This window comes from Pelophylax lessonae, assembly GCF_965119305.1.
Source record: "Pelophylax lessonae genome assembly, chromosome: 13".
Taxonomy (NCBI): domain Eukaryota; kingdom Metazoa; phylum Chordata; class Amphibia; order Anura; family Ranidae; genus Pelophylax; species Pelophylax lessonae.
In genome coordinates this window covers 188984136-189002019 of record NC_138780.1, presented here as the reverse complement: position 1 = coordinate 189002019, position 17884 = coordinate 188984136, and the positions used below count along the sequence as shown (strand labels likewise).

General features: G+C 43.0%; 1 protein-coding gene across 1 annotated transcript in view; it reads left to right on the top strand.

Moving 5' to 3' along the window:
• Window positions 1-17884, top strand: part of EML5 (EMAP like 5) — a 335723-nt gene that overhangs the window by 213453 nt on the left and 104386 nt on the right. Inside the window, 3 exon segments of the mRNA XM_082242783.1 lie at window positions 67-253; window positions 1388-1493; window positions 17693-17786. Of these exon segments, the coding sequence (XP_082098909.1) occupies window positions 67-253; window positions 1388-1493; window positions 17693-17786 (387 nt within the window).

The following is a 17884-nucleotide window of genomic DNA, read 5'->3' as shown; positions in this document are numbered from 1 at the left end:
CCTCTTCCCCTCCCTCTCTCTCTCACTGCCCCCCGTGTCTCCCTCATGTTCTCTGGGTCCCTGCAGGTACCGGGGCTATGACTGCCGCAGTAACCTCTTTTACACCCAGACGGGTGAAATCGTTTACCACGTGGCGGCAGTGGGTGTGGTCTATAACCGCCAGCAGAACACCCAGAGGTTCTATCTCGGGCACACTGATGACATCCTGTGCCTCGCCATCCACCCTCTGAAGGATTATGTAGCCACTGGCCAGGTTAGTCCACGAAGCTTGTCCACACAGGAACGTATAATGAGCGGGCTATGTGAGAGGGTGAATACACAATGAGTGTTACTATATTTCCAGGAAAGTATTTTTAGTATATGGTAGTATTCATCTTTTTACTGCCTATTCCACTTGATACATAATTATGAAAATAATAGTATTGCTGCTCCAAGTGAACATCAATCAATGAAAGATAAAAATGATTCGGTGTTTAAATATCAAGTAAAAAATAATCAAGTGATATAAAATCAATTTTTTCACTTGATTATTTTTCACTTGATATTTATTTTTCACTCGATATTTAAACCCCCGAATCATTTTTATCTTTCATTGATTGATTTTCACTTGGCGCAGCAATACTATTATTTTCATATTTCACAGGTGTTTTTGTGTTTGGCACTGATTGTTTGCAGCCTTGTGCACGAGATTGTCTTTCTGTTTAGATTTTGGTTTGCACTGATTATTTTTTCTTGTATTTTGATACATAATTAAGCTTTTTTTATGGAGCTTCACACAGAATGAGCAGGATGTATGAAATCTGACATTAGAGGGGCTCAGTGCTACCCCCTGTGTGACTCGCTTATCGCCATGGAGTACATTTTCTTTGGCCAGCCATGGCTATGAGATGTCATGGAGGGCCTACAGACATACAACTGTTCCCTGATCCTACTGTACTGAATATTTTCTCCATATTTACACATATCTAGTTGTATTTCACTTCCAACGTTATAAAAGGTTTGTCATTCATATGTGAGATCATTAGAAATATACTAATAAACCCAGAAATGCCAAACCCTAAGGGGTATCTGGTAAGTGGGCTGTGCATGCGGTGGAGGTGGAGGAGAGCACATACCCACTGAATGGATTTCGGTGAATGATACTTACCCACCATAACCAATAATATAGGCATTGAAAGCACTTTACTTGGACTTTGCCACGTTGGACATTATATCATTATTTATTACTATTTATATAGCATTTATTTATTTATCATGGACTTTTTTCCGTGCTTGCAGATTTTTAAAGACACAGGAAAAGGTGCATGCATTGCAGGCATGACCTGTATATGTATTTTTATTATCTCCTTTTTTTTTAAACTTTCATTGTTCTCCATGTGTCCTCTAGGTGGGCAGAGACAGCACGGTGCATATTTGGGACTGTGAGACCATCCGACCGCTCTCGGTCCTGAAGGGTCATCACCAATATGGGGTGTGCGCTGTGGATTTCTCAGGTTGGTCCTCTCTCTGCTTCTTCCAATGTATGTCTGCTAATTCTATAACCAGGGCCGCTGATAAGGCAGCACAACTGTTGTACTGGGCCCAGGCCTCATCAGCTAAACAGGGGGGCCCCGGGGCAGATTTAGTGTTAATTTCTGCCTTAATAATAGTTAATAAAATGGAAGTGAACAAAAAAAATCAGCAGGAAAAAAATAATTAAATGGAGAAGGAGATTAAAAAGTTAATTAAGGCTGATTTGGAGTAAATTAAGGGTTAATAAGGGGTTAAATTGATTTTATTAGACCACACCCCCACTCCTACTTGTTTACCAGGACTTTAATTACATTTCCCTGGGCCCCATCAGTTCAACAGAAGGGCCCAGGAGGTGGGAACAAAGGAGGAACATGTTTTTTTTTTTTTTTCATTTTCTGGGCGTAGGCCAGAGGCGTAACTACAGGGGTTGCAATTGCAACCGGGCCCCATGCTTCAGGGGGCCTGTGCGGCATCCCAGTAAACCTGGATAGGAGAGGATGTCACAATAGAGAACCAGGAAGGGGTCAGTAAATATGTAATTTACCAGCTTCTTCCTTTTCTGAATGGACAGAGTCATAGTCAGTGACATTGTAAAAAAATAAAATAAAATGATAAAAAATGATACAATTAAAATACCAAAAAAAAATAAAAATTCCGGACACCAGTGGGTGAACTTCCAGGATCGCAAAGGTCACACTTGCGACTGGGCCCTGGCATTCCTCCACCAAGATGGCAGGAAGGGGACCCACTGCAGAACTTGTGAAAGGGTCCCGCAATGAGAGTAAAGGGCCCCAGGATCAGTGGGAAGGGCTCCGGGCCATGGTTTCATGCACCGGGGCCCTGAAGGTTCTAGTTACGCCTCTGGGGTTGGCCAAGAAAATCAGTGCCGCTGTTCCACTGCACGGGGGGGGGGGGGGAGTGTAGACATGGTTGGAGGGCCCCATCAGGAACTGTACGGGCCCCTTCGATTTGTAACTGCAGCTCTGGCTAGAATAGACCACTCCATTTCATTGGGGCCGCATCAGCATTATGGTTGCCCTGCAAGGGTTTGGTTGCATCTGTAAGACTAGATGTCCAGAGCACCCCATCCCCCTTACATCAAATGTCAGGAGCCCTCCACCATCAGAAATCAAGAGTCCCGACCCTCACTTACATCACAGTGCACCCCCCTTACCTTGTGGTGCTCCTGGGAAGAAGCTGGGGGAAGAGCTGGGAAGCAGAAAGTCCAGGGTCTGGAGGAGGACCAGAGGAGAGCTGGAGACCGGTAAATGCTGAGACCAAGAGAGGCAGAGACAAGGGGGTGCTGCGGCTGCACAGAGAGGCGCAGGATCTGTTGGAGGAGTTCTGTCCTCCTCTCTGTTGCTGACTGCTGAGACAAGAGGGCAGAGATGAGCCTCTCCACTAGTGGATAAGGGGGGCTATTGCAGCTGCAGGAGAGGTGTGAGGGCCTCATAAAATGGCCTGCAGGGCTGGATTTGGCCCCCGGGCCTTGTGTTTGACTCGTGGGCTAGAACTACCAACATTTGTAACATTTGTAGAAATTGCTGTGTATGGTTTTCTTTTTTGCTGTTTTAAAGAGTAATTCCACTTTTGTTGAGAATAAAAACATTCCCCTCTGGGTGATCTCTGTACATTGTAGGGATTTTAACAAACTTTGTTGCAGATTCCTACCTTTTGTTATTCTGAAAAATTACATGTTTTCCCTGTGTCCATGTGCTCAGTGAATCTAATAAGAATGCCTATATAATTATCAATCAGCTGCTGCACTTGCAGGACTCTATGGAGGAAAGTGGCAGAGATTGCATCCCTTTAGACGTGTTCCTATTGGGAGTAACATTTTTGTTGCAGGGGATGCCCAAAGTCTGACTTTTATCTTAATGCAGACTTCTGGGAAAATCGATGAGCCAATTACAGAAGCAGAAAAAGGACAAAAAGGAAAAAAAAGGGGGGAGGCTCTGTATACCATCTGTGTACAGAACACCTCCAGGTCACCATATTGCATTTTACAGAAAATGACTGCGCTGCAGATTGAATAGGAAAGCTCATTTCTAATACCGTTCCCTTTAAGCCAGGGGTGTCAAACTCAGTTTAATCTCGGGCCACATCAGCATTATGATTGCCCTCAAAGGGCCGGTTGAATCTGTAAGACTAGATGTCCCGAGCACCCCACCCCCTCTCACATCAGATGTCAAGAGCCCCCCACCATCAGATGTCAAGAGTTCCCCATCCTCCCTTACATCACAGTACACCCCCCTTACCTTGTGCTGCTGCTGGGAAGAAGTAAGGGCGTTGCTGGGAAGCAGAAAGTGCAGGGTCTAGAGGAGGACGAAAGGAGGGCTGCAGCTGCAGGGGAGGTGCGGGGGCCACATGAAATGGTCTGGAAGGCCAGATTCGGCCCGCGGGCCTTGTGTTTTGACACCTGTGCTTTAAGCCATTGTAGAAGTGATTTGCCTTCCACTGGGTCTTGTTATTATTTATGATCCTTGTTATCCATTGTATCCACTTATACCAAGCAGGAATATCGCGCGTTCCTGCTACATGTGAAAATGCGCTATGTTCTGGTTGGTGCACTGTGGTGCCATTAATTCTTAATAGCTTGCTTGTTTTTTGTATGTATTGTTATATGTAGAAAAGCAGTCCTTTTTTGCATGTTCAAGTTGTCAGTGACTAAATCCGAAACATTTTTTTTGTTTTAGTATTTGCACGGTTGAATTGTTATCAATTAATTTCTATGATTTTTTTAAATATAACATTTGGCAGTGTGTTGCAAGGAAAATCCCATTTTTCATACAAACCAAAAAGTTTATATAGAAATGTCAGCACCTAAAATATAATTACAGCCTATATTTTAGTAAAAAAGTAAAAAAAAAAAAAAAAAAAAAAAAAAAAAAGAAATATATATATATATATATATATATATATATATATGTTTATGTATGTGTGTGTGTATGTATATATATATATATCTGTGTATGTATGTATATATGTGTTTGTATGTGTGTGTGTGTGTGTATATATATATATATATATATATGTATGTGTATATATATCGATGTGTGTGTATATTTATATATGTATGTGTGTGTATGTATATATATATATATATATATATATATGTATATAGATATATGTGTGTGTATGTATGTATGTGTATATATATATATAATCAGCACATGGGATATGAGGAAGGCCCCATTCAGACTTGTAAATGGGACTGTTAGTTGTGGGAAGGGAGGCCCTTTTGAAAGCAATGGGAGGATAACCGCTCACGCAGCCAGGGCTGGAACAAGGTGGGCAGAAGGGAAGGCTGCTCTGGGCACAGCATGTATTGTTGGGATGGGGGAGGCGCCGCAAGTTCCTTCTACTATAAGGCTGTCAGGAGTAGTGACAGCGCCATCATTACTTCTGTCAGCCCAGCGCTGGTAGCAGCAGGAGAGGAGGAGAAAGCTGGTGCAGACTGTGCTCTCTCTCCCTCTTCTCCTCCTCTTAAACTAACACCAAATGACGGAGGGTGCAAATAGCCATCTTTGCCCTGGGCACTGGGCGATCTTGTCCCGGCACTGCTTGCAGCTATTTTCCCTATTGTCCCGGCACTATTTGCAGCTATTTGCAGCCAATCCACCTTCCTGCCCCCCTCCTCCTCATAGGCTTGCACCAAATGACGGGGGGGGGGGGGGGGACGAGAGGGGTGTGCAATTAGCCATCTTTGCCCTGGGCATTGGATGATCTTGCCCTGGCACTATTTGCAGCTATTTTCAGGAGATCCTCCTCCCTGCCCCCCCTCCTTCTCATAAGCTCGCACCAAATGACTGGGGGTGCAATTTGCCATCTTTGCCCTGGGCACTGGATGATCTTGTCCTGGCACTGCTTGCAGCTATTTGCAGCCGATCACATGTAATCATCCATTACCTGCGGATAATAGTCCCTGGACAGTCTGTGTTTAGGGCTTAACATTCACTGGTAATCAATACATGGAGCTGTCAGCCTCTTGTTTCTTTCAATGGGTCTTCCTGCCTGCAGCTAATCACTGGGTCTCCCCTAGCTAATTGCAAGTGGCCTAATTCACAAGTGTAAACGGGACCTTACTATCAATGCGGTGTGTCCCTTGTGCTGCTGACTCCTGATTAAGGTGAAACTTTCCTCCTCCTCCAATCCCCCCTTACCCCCAGCACTGTAACCTTACAGTGCAGCAGGAGTTTATGGAGCTGAGGGACCTCTCATATGTTACGATTTTGCCCTCCTTTTCTCCCCCCGTCCTGTATTCATAGAAGCAGTACTATAACTGCCATGAATGAAAAGAGCTTTATGAATGGAGGAGGCAGACGTTTCATTCACTCTCAATTCAATCATTGCATTTCATTCACAGAAGCTATAGTACACCTTCTATTAATAGAGGAGGAGGGCGGAAAGGGCAGGCAAAGTCTTCTCTCTTGATGAGTGCATATGAGAAATCCCTCGGTTCTCTACTACCCCCTGCTGCGCTGAGAAATTATTGCGGCAGCTGGTGGTGGGAGGGGGGGGAACAGGAGGAGGAACATTTCATCTAAAGCAGGAGCCAACATCACAAGGGACACATTGCGTTGAATGTAAGCCATGACTGTTTTCTGACTAATCTTAGGATTATCTACAACAGTATACAATGGGAGTGATTTACTAAAGGCAAATAGACTGTGCACTTTGCGAAGTGCAGCTGTCCTCTCCACATATAGTTGCTCCAGAGCTTAGTAAATGAGCAGAAGCTCTGCTGACTTCAATCATCCAATCATGTGCAAGAACAAATGCTGTGATTTTTATTTCCCTTGCATGTTTGTGTTTTCTTTCCAAAGTGAAGCTTTACCTCATTTACTAAGCTCTGGAGCAACTGCAAAGTGCACAGTCTTTTTGCCTTTAGTAAATCAACCCCTTGGTATCCACTCTTTAATTATACATTGTATTATCCTGCAATAGTAATCATCACAATGGATCTTAATGATGGAATTTGGTCTTCTCCAAGTACTTAATTCTTTCCAAGGACATGGAATTATTTATCATTGCTGGCATGACCTAATGAAATGGTGCAAATAAGGTAAGGACATGCTAGACAACATTAATAAGGTAAGAACGAGGTCTTCCCGCAGTGAGAATGGGTACAGGATGCAGAAAAGCAGCAATTCTTTAGACGTGCAGAAAATCAAGATTGAGGCACCAGACCAAAAATTGGCATGTCCAGATACAGCTGTATTCCAAAATCAAATAATGGGGTGGTCACCCCTTCATCGATGTCATCCTGGCAGGGGTGATCCTGCTTAACTGAGGCTTGTAATGCCAATTGAAGAACTAAAGGTTGGGTAGGGGGTTTCAAAGCACTGCTTATACCAGCTAAGCCATAAAAGGACAAGCGGCATGTGCTGGAGAATGACCAGCTAGACGAAAATAGCAAGCCTAGAATCTTCTAGGCTTGCTATTTTCGTCTAGCTGGTCATTCTCCAGCACATGCCGCTTGTTCTTTTATGGCTTGGCTGGTATAAGCAGTACTTTGCAACCCCTACCCAACCTTTAGTTCTGGCAAGCACTGGTCTGGTCGCATCTGGAGGGGTTGCCGGCTGGGGGGCTCAGAAAACACTGTGGCTCCTAACACTTTGGGAGGATGTCTTGGATGCATTTTTCTCTCTGGACATGAGCAGGCTCATCCTTCTACCAGGATGGCCCTGATGAAGATTGTTGTTTAGCCCTCGAAATGCGTTGGCTTGATGACAAATTCCTTTTTTTTTTTTTTTAGTTGATTTGGCAATAAAGCTGTATCTGGACATGCAAATTTGGCATGGTGTGGTGCCTAATTCTTGATTTTCTTCAGTTGCAGGCTAGGTGGTCAGTGGAGAGGCAGCCTGCTTTCAATCGGTATACCTTGACAAACTTACTATTGTAACCATCTACAAAAGGGGTATCCAAACTACAGTCTATGGTTCGCATCCGGTTCACTATAACTCCGGATCGCAGTTTGGAGACCACCGCCCTGTACAAAGGGTGGAGGAGTTGTACGGAGGAATAGACAAGACTGAAGTATCATGGGTATTCATTGACAGCTTTGTATGTGACATCAGGGCTTGAAATCTAATATATCATAACATGAGTGTCGTCGATGTATCTGTATAAACTAGCTGTCATGGAATAAGGCTCAGGAACATCCCTGTGTGACTTGATGCACCTCCACCAGCTGGGACTAAAAAGATGGATTCTTGTGGTCAGGGGCCCTGCTGATTTTTTATTTATTTTATATAATGGGGAACATAACAGGAGGATTTGGAACATACAAAAGGTGGACAGGAATGTCCAAAACTCCCAGATGGAAAGAAACAAAGCCGGGACTTATGGCTGGGAGATCCTACTGCTGAAGCATCCAAGGGATTTTGGAAAGTAGGAGTTGACTCGGCTCCCCAGGCTCTATCTTTAACTAACATATCACTTTTGGGCGGACTGGCTCTTTAAATTCAGCTTTTCTATCACAACCCACAATAGGAACATTTTCTTGGTTTGATCTTAGTGGTGCACATTTTCTGCGGTCTCTGGGTTTACTTTATTAAGAAGTATTGATTTTTTTTTTTTATTATTATTAGTTCCTCAAGCTTCACTATCCACAAATCTAACTGAACGTTTACAAGCCAGTCTATTAAATTATAAGGCAAGATGGCCAACAACTTCTCCCCTGGGGTGTACATTATAGAAGCGCCGGCCACTTCTAAAGACAGAGCAGAATTGGAGATGCAGACTGACGTATAAAGAGGGTTAAAATAAGATTTTTATTGATGCAACATTTGTTCAGACAAAAACAAAAAGAGCATTTTGATTTGCAGCAATTTTCTAATTAAAGTAACCTGCTTCGGCCCTGGGAATCTATGTGGGTGGACGTTCATCTCCCTCATGGAAGACCAAGGTAGACTTCTTTTGGGTTGCCTGTTGCATGGTGCATTTCCTATGCCCCGTGACCAGAATTTAGGCAAAATTCTCAAAATTTTGAAATTTCGGAAAAATGCATTTGTGTTCACTGGTAAGGTGAAATTATCATGGAACTCCACGATTAACCCATTATTCTGATTTTTAGATGCTAGTCCCAGCTTGTCACACATATTATTTCTAATACCTCTTCCCCGGAATGAAATGTCCATTTATCTGATTAAGCTGCAGCCCCTACACCTCCTCCTTGCTACTCATTCTTGATTCATAAACGTGCAACAAGAAACTAATAGCAGATTTACGCGCTTTTGTTTAAAACCCTAGATGTCACCGTAACTCACCATTCCTGATCTTCGATCCTCCTCTGATTTCCCTTTTGCAGCATCTCTCTACATAAGGCAAATTTTATAGGTAGTATTCACAAAATACTAGCAAAGCTGTTTATCCTTGGAAATTGCATGTCAATTCCTTCTGAGCGAATGAGTAAAAATTTAATGTTCTCAGGTTATAACTTCTACAGATCAAATGTTATACAGTGAAAAAAAGCAGTGTGAATGGAAAAAAATGCGTAAAGTGGTACTAACCCCCAGGTGCCTGCATTCACTATATCTGGTCCCCCACAGTACCCAGAACATGGAAATGCAATTATTTTAGTACATATAAACTGCTAAATACCTTTTCTCATCAGCAGTTTATAGCAGTCTTGTGACTTTTATCAGTATCTGGTTAAAGCTTGTAGGAGGAGTTTTCATTCTCCTCTGACTGTCCCATGACCCCTGCTTTTCTTCTGCGTGGACAGTGCTGATTATATGCCCCCTCCCAAAATAACAAAACTATATATATTAGATTGTAAGCTCTAACAATCAGGGTCCTCTGGTTCCTCCTCTATTGAGTTGTATTGTAACTGTACGTTGGCACTATATAAATCCTGTATAACCATGTTAATAATTATTTATATATATATATATAGATAGATAGATAGCTAGATAGATATATATATATATATATATAAAGTATATATATATATATATATACACATTTTGTTTCCTATAAATTACAGTCATTAGAAATAATTACACATTTTTACAAGGACCTGTGCCCAATATATAATAACTGAGTATCATGTTCAATATTAAATTAATTTAAAATTAAAAAATAAAAGATTCAGCATGTTATACTTACCTGCTCTGTCTAATGGTTTTGCACAGAGCAGCCTCGATCCTCCTCTTCTTTTTCAGTCCACTGCTGGCGCTTTTAGCCCCCCCCCCCCCCCCCCCATGCCGTGAGTTCCCCCATATGAAGCTGCTTCCCTTGAGGGCACTCGTGCATGCTCGATCTTGAGCCGGGCTGGTTGCGTCTATTCAGACACACAGCACTGCTAGGCCCAGCCCCCTGCTCTGTTGACAGGTTTTGATTGACAGAAGGAGGAGCCAATTGCCCAATCTGTCAGAGCCGGGAGAGGGTTATAGACCTGCTGCAGACTGAAATCTGGTTCAGGTGAGTATGTGGGGGGCTGGGACTGGAAGCCACTATTAAAAGTTTTTTTTTATCTTCATGCAGAGAATGCATTTAGGTAAAAATACTTTTACCTTTTTAGAATCACTTTGAAAAGACTCTCAGAACATATGTAGGGCATACAAATGTTCTCCCTCCCGAGGTAGAACTAGAATATTAATATGGGCACATAAGCGAGATGGTAATACACTTAATATTCACAGCCATATTTTATCGCAATCAAGTGGATTAACACCTTGTTTATATTCTAGTTCCTCCTGGGGAGGCAGAACAATTATTATTATTATTATTATTATTATTATGCGCCCTACATATGTTCTGAGAATATTTTACATTTTGAATACTGAAGCTGGAGGCTTTCATTTGTTAGTCACTTATGTAAAGGCCATCTACAATTCCATCTAATACTGCCCTGCTTTTGGCCCAGGGTGGCTACATAGTGGCCACATAGCTCCCCCATAGATACAGTAAAGAAGTGAGCGTTGTCACCCTAGGACCGAAAGTGTCACTGGTAGGATCACTAGGGGGGGAAAAAAAAAAATGAATGCAGTCATTACATCTGAGGATTGGTAAGCTGCAATATATTACATTTTTGGGTTTAGATTTGCTTTAAGTATTACACCTGAGGGCAGTGGTGTATTCTGGTTTTGTGCTGCCCTAGGCAAGGCTAAAAACAAGCACCCCTCAATCTAAATTTGTCCCACCCTAGCCGCTTTAAATTTGCGCATGCAGCGGCAACAAATGACGTACATTTTACTATCCATAGGCGACATTTAAAAGCCTTTACAGGTTACCACTTTAGATCTAAAGAGGAGATCTGGTGCTAAAATTACTACCCATGATCTGACGTTTGCGGTGATACCTCACATGTGTGGGACGATCGTCGTTGCAGGACCCACACGCACATTTACCTTTGCGTGCGAGCATGGAAGGACAAGGGCACTTTATTTATTTTTTTCATTATTCATTTTTTTTTTTTTACACTGTTGCTCTTGTTTTTGTTTTTTAATCACTTTTGTTGCTGTCACAAGAAATGTAAACATTTTTGTGACAGGTACTCTTTATGGAGAGATCTGGGGTCTATAAGACCCCAAATCCCTCCTCTGCACCTAACAGCATTCAAAATACCAAGATCTGTGTTTTTGAATGCTTTATAATTTTTTTAAAATGGCGCCGATGTCAATATCGCTTCCGGTTTACTGTTACGAACAGCCGAGCAAAGCCATTTCAGGCTTTGCTTGACTGTTCGGCAAGCTGGTGGATGCTCCAGCTGGTTGCTCGGGTCTTCTGGTCGAACGAGAGGGCTGCGGGAGGGGGGACGTCCCCTTCTGCTGCTTGTAATAGCAATCAAGTGGCTAGTAAGCCGCTCTGATTGCTTTTACAAGAGAGCCGACCCCTGGCTTTAAAAACTGATACCGGGGTGATGCCTGCGGCTGCATATCATCCTGGTTCAGACGCCGCCTCCCTGAAAAATTCTGCCTCAGGCAAGCTCCTTGCCTCGTGGTGGATACACCCCTGCTGAAGGGTGTATGTGTACCAGGCCACAGCAAATGCTGGATGGTGATAGATTGGCCCATTCACATGAATGTACTTGGATGCATGTCGTCTTAGCCCTGATGAAGGGGGCTTTTTTGGGCCCCCAAAACATGTTTATATTCAACCCCTTAAATTAAGCCAAAAGTATGAAAATTGTGCCTGTGTCCAAACATATATGGGCCTAACTGTGTAGGGTCCAAACAAACAATGTCATGGGGGTCCAAACAGTCAATGTCATGTGGGGTCCAAACAGACAGTCAGTCAATGTCATGGGGGAGGGGTCCAAACAGACCTTTTTTATGGATGGTCGAAACAGACAGACAATGTTATGAGGGGTCCACACAGACAATTTCAGGGGGGAGGCCAAACAGCCAAGCAGACCGTGTCATGCAAGTGGGGGAGCAGAAAAACAGACAATGTCATGAGGGGTCCAAACAGACAATGTCATGGGGGTGTTCAGACATACTGTGTCAATGGGGGGTCCAAATAGACAATATCATGGGGTCATAGGGGGATGTCCACACAGACAATATTATTGGGGGGGGTCCAAACATACAATGTCATTGGATGGGGGGGGGGGGCTAAACAGACAATTTCATAGGGGGTTCAAATAGACAATGTCATAGGGGGGTGTACACACACAGACAGTATCATCGGGGGGGGGGGGGGGGGTCCAAACAGACCATGTCATTGGATGCGAAGGGGGGGGGGGGTCCAAACAAACAATGTCATGGAGGGGTCCAAACAGACAATTTCATAGGGGGTTTAAATAGACAATGTCATGGGGTCATAGAGGGGTGTACACACAGACAGTATCATCGGGGCGGTCCAAACAGACAATGTCATTGGATGCGAAGGGGGGGGTCCAAACAAACCATGTCATGGAGGGGTCCAAACAGACAATTTCATAGGGGGTTCAAATAGACAATGTCATGGTGGCGTCCCAATAGACAATGTTATGCAGGGTCCAAACAGACCATGTCATGGGGGAGGGGTACATTCTCTTTATCTGTCCAGGGCCCCTGGAGATGAGAAGAGGGTGGCTCTGTGCATGGAGATCTTGGCACTTTGTAAATATCAAATCAAAATAGAAAAATCTAAATAGGTCATTTTCCAGCTACAATTAATTCATATCATTACAATTCCAGAGAACGGGTTCATCTTTGGCTCGGATCCATATCATTCCTCTCATTACATCTAATGATCCATCAATCGCTCGGCTGGCGGTAATATTGTGGAGATTGGCTCTTGATGGATGCAACTCTAACACGCAGAGCTGGGCAGGCGGTGCTGCCCTCCGCAGAACATGACCTCCTTACTATGCCCGGGACGTCGCGCTATGCGTCTCACTCCGCTGAACCGCATTAGGCTGTGCCGCAATTTGCATCCATTCCACTTAATCTTTTGTTGGTTTTATTTTAACGTTCGCTATACAGGGAATATTTTGTTCGGAGGCAGTGCTGACATCTGTACACCGTTGATGTTGTACATCTAGGAAATGTGGATTCTTTTAAGTGTTTCATTTTAGTTAAATACACAAAAGAGATGAAGTTGAGTTAAATTTTATAGAAACAAGGTTCAATAACACACATTGATAATTTGTAATTATATCTGTACATGGGGTCATCGATATGGGATCATTACATTCTACTTTGCAGCTGTCCTCATGGGTTGTGCTTTACTGCTCCTTCTCACAATACAAGTATATGTGATGGCCAACCCTCCAAAAACAATGCACTCCCTGTGCAGCCTATAGCTCAAAAGTTATTAAACCGGAAGCTAAATAATGGCACTGAACCAAGAACTCCCTCTAGTGGCCAAGCAGGAAGCTGAGTTATAGCACGAACCTATTGAGAGCTCCCTCTGGTGGTCAATCTACACCTCTCTATATTTAATACTATAGCAGAAATATGAATAAGAGAGCATGTATGACAAAAAGTCAAAACCTACTTTCTCTCAAACCCAGAGATTCACTCCAGCAGCCGCTGTGTAGCTCATTGTCAGGTTGGATTCCAGATCTAGCATAGCAGAGAATCTGTCACACCAGACCCCCAGATTGGAAGTTTTACCCTAGCATCCCACATGTAGACTGGACCATGCCTGGGTAATGTATGTTAAAATGGTCATGGTTGTCTCCATGGGAAGCCCATGTGACAAGGTGACAACACAGGAGCATAATTAGAGGACAGGGACAGGGGGTTGTCACCCCATAACATGAAGTGCCTGAACAAGAATCTTCATGTCAGAATTAAAGATGCAAATTAAAAAAAAAAAAAATCTACAGTATATTTAATATACATATATTTTATATACACTGCTCAAAAAATTAAAAGGACACTTTTTATTCAGAGCATAGCAAGTTAATTAAACTCCTGGGATATTGATCTGGTCAGTTAAGTAGCAGAGGGGGTTGTTAATCAGTTTAATCTGCTCTGGTGTTAATGAAATTAATAACAGGTTTACAAGATGGGCAACAATGTGACTACCCCCAAAACAGGAAAGGTTTTACAGGTGAAGGCAAATGACATTTTTTTAGCTACTCATCTGTTTTTCTCTAGTTTTGCATTTGGCTAGGGTCAGTGTCACTACTGGTAGCATGAGGGCATACCTGGACCCTATAGAGGTTGCACAGGCAGTCCAACTCCTCCAGGATGGCACATCAATACGCGCCATTGCCAGAAGGTTTGCTGTGTCTCCCAGCACAGTCTCAGGAGCATGGAGGAGATTCCAGGAGACCGGCAGTTACACTAGGAGAGCTGGACAGGGCCATGGAAGATCCTTAAAGAGGAAGTAAACCCTCCTCAGGAAGTTGTACCTATAGGTAAGCCTATGATAAGGCTTACCTATAGGTACTGTAAATATCTCCTAAACATGTACGGTTTAGGAGATATTTACCTTTAATGCAGCCAGTGACGTCACTGGCGCATGCGCTCTGAAGGAACGGCTGATCGTGCCGTTCCTTCAGAGCCCCGTGCCGTGACCGTCGGCTCCCGCGCGCGTGCGCGGGAGTGACGTCACCGCGGCTCCGGCCAATCAGATGGCCGGATGCTGCGATCCCGGAAGACGGGCGACTGAACATGTCGCTCGTCATACAGGTAAGAGAGCGGCACGGCGGGGGCTCGTTCTAAGGTAAGTATTTCATAATGAGCTAGTATGCGATGCATACTAGCTCATTATGTCTTTCTCTTGCAGGTTGTAAGAAAAAAAAAAATTTTTTGAACGAGTGTACAACCTCTTTAACCCATCAGCAGGACCGGTATCTGCTCCTTTGTGCAAGGAGGAACAGGATGAGCACTGCCAGAGCCCTACAAAATGACCTCCAGCAGGCCACTGGTGTGAATGTCTATGACCAAACAATCAAAAACAGTCTTCATGCGGGTGGCCTGAGTGTGTGACATCCTCTAGTGGGCTCTGTGCTCACTGCCTGGCACCATGGAGCTCGATTGACATTTGCCATTAAACACCAGAATTGGCAGGTCCGCCACTGGCACCCTGTGCTTTTCACAGATGAGAGGAGGTTCACCCTGAGCACATGTGAGAGATGTGAAAGGGTCTGGAGAAGCCATGGAGAATGTTATACTGCCTGTAACATCGTTAAGCATGACCGGTTTTGGTGGTGGTGAGTGATGGTCTGGGGAGACATATCCATGGAGGGACGCACAGACCTCTACAGGCTAGACAATGGCACCCTGATTGCCATTAGGTATTGGGATGAAATCCTTGGACCCATTGTCAGACCCTATGCTGGTGCAGTGGGTCCTGGGTTCCTCCTGCTGTACGACAATGCCCGGCCTCATGTAGTGAGAGTATGCAGCCAGTTCCTGGAGGATGAAGGAATTGATACCATTGAATGGCCCCCACGCTCACCTGACCTAAATCCAATAGAACACCTCTAGGACGTTATGTTTCAGTCCATCTGATGCTGCCAGATCTGGGAGGAAATACCCCAGGACACCATCCATCACCTCATTAGGAGCATGTCCCGACATTGTAAGGCATGCATACAAGCACATGGGGGCCATATAAAATACAATGCAATTTCAGCAAAATGGACTAGCCTGCTGCATCTTTTATTCACTTTGATTTTCGGGGTGTCCTTGAATTCAGCCCTCTGTAGGGTGATAATTTTCATTTCCATCAAACGATGTGGCATCCTTTCATTCCTAACACATTACCCAGTCCATACCAGTATAGATATCCAGCATGACATTTATTTTTCTCCATTGAGATCTGATGTTTTTTCAAAGTTTTCCTGTAATTTTTTTGAGCAGTGTGTGTAAAAAAAAAAAATATATATATATATATACACACACATACACACACACAGTATCTCAGGAAAGTGAGTACACCCCTCACATTTTTGTAAATAATTTATTATATCTTTTTATGTGACAACACTGAAGAAATGACACTTTGCTACAATGTAAAGTCGTGAGTGTACAGCTTGTATAACAGTGTAAATTTGCTGTACCCTCAAAATAACTCAACACACAGCCATTAATGTCTAAACCACTGGCAACAAAAGTGAGTACACCCCTAAGTGAAAATGTCCAAATTGGGCATAATTAGCCATTTTCCCTCCCCGGTGTTATGTGACTCATTAGTGTTACAAGGTCTCAGGCTTGAATGGGGAGCAGGTGTGTGAAATTTGGTGTTATCGCTCTCACTCTCTCATACTGGTCACTGGAAGCTCAACATGGCACCTCATGGCAAAGAACTCTCTGAGGATCTGAAAAAATAATTGTTGCTCTACGTAAAGATTGCCTAGGCTATAACAAGATTGCCAAGACCCTGGTCAGCCTGTCAGTGCTCAGACCATACGCCGCATACTGCATCAAATTGGTCTGCATGGCTGTTGTCCCAGAAGGAAGCCTCTTCTAAAGATGATGCACAAGAAAGCCTGCAAACTGTTTTCTGAAGACAAGCAGACTAAGGACATGGATTACTGGAACCATGTCCTGTGGTCTGATGAGACCAAGATAAACTTATTTGGTTCAGATGGTGTCAAGCGTGTGTGGCGACAACCAGGTGAGGAGTACAAAGACAAGTGTGTCTTGCCTACAGTCAAGCATGGTGGTGGGAGGGTCATGGTCTGGGGCTGCATGAGTGCTGCCAGTACTGGGGGGCTACAGTCCATTGAGGGAACCATGAATGCCAACATGTACTGTGACATACTGAAGCAGAGCATCATCCCCTCCCTTCAGAGACTGGGCTGCAGGGCAGTATTCCAACAAAATGACCCCAAACACACCTCCAAGATGACCACTGCCTTGCTAAAGAAGCTGAGGGTAAAGGTGATGGACTGGCCAAGCATGTCTCCAGACCTAAACCCTATTGAGCATCTGTGGGACATCCTCAAATGGAAGTTGGAGGAGTGCAAGGTCTCTAACATCCACCAGCTCTGTGATGTCGTCATGGAGGAGTAGAAAAGTGCTCCAGTGGCAACCTGTGAAGCTCTGGTGAACTCCATGCCTAAGAGGGTTAGGGCAGTGCTGGAAAATAATGGTGGCCACACAAAATATTGACACTTTGGGCCCAATTTGGACATTTTCACTTAGGGGTGTACTCACTTTTGTTGCCAGCGGTTTAGACATTAATAGCTGTGTGTTGAGTTATTTTGAGGGGACAGCAAATTTACACTGTTATACAAGCTGTTCACTCACTACTTTACATTGTAGCAACATTGTGACATTGTGTCATTTCTTCAGTGTTGTCACATGAAAAGATATAACAACACATTCACTTTTGTGAGATACTGTGTCTATATGTGTAAATATATATATATATATATATATATATATATATATATATATATATATATATATATATATATATATTAATAATAATCATTTTTTATTGATAAATTAATAATTATATTTTTTATTAATATTAACCATATCAATATAAACAAAAATATATAATATTATTATTATTATTATTATGTTTTTTCATTATTTTATACTTATGTTTTTTTAATATTTATTCTTTATTATTTTTCTAATAATAATAATAATAATAATCATTATTATTATTATCAATAATAAGTGGAAACATGGGTTATTAAAAATCTATTTCTTGACATGTGGCCAGAAATATGGAGTAATTTTTTGTGCCTACTGATTGGTGTACTTGTGACCCCCTATATATTAAAGGAGAATAGTAATATTGTCTCATTAAAATGTTTATCTTCCTCACGCAGCGGATGGGAAGCGCTTAGCCTCAGCCGGCATCGATGACAATCACACCGTTGTCTTGTGGGACTGGAAAAAAGGAGAGAAGTTATCATCCGTTAGGTACTTAATCTGAAAAATGTATCAACTCTCATTTATTAGAATCATTTAATATTTACTATTTACATTCTGGTTGAAAAAAGTGTTAGGAAAAGCTGAGT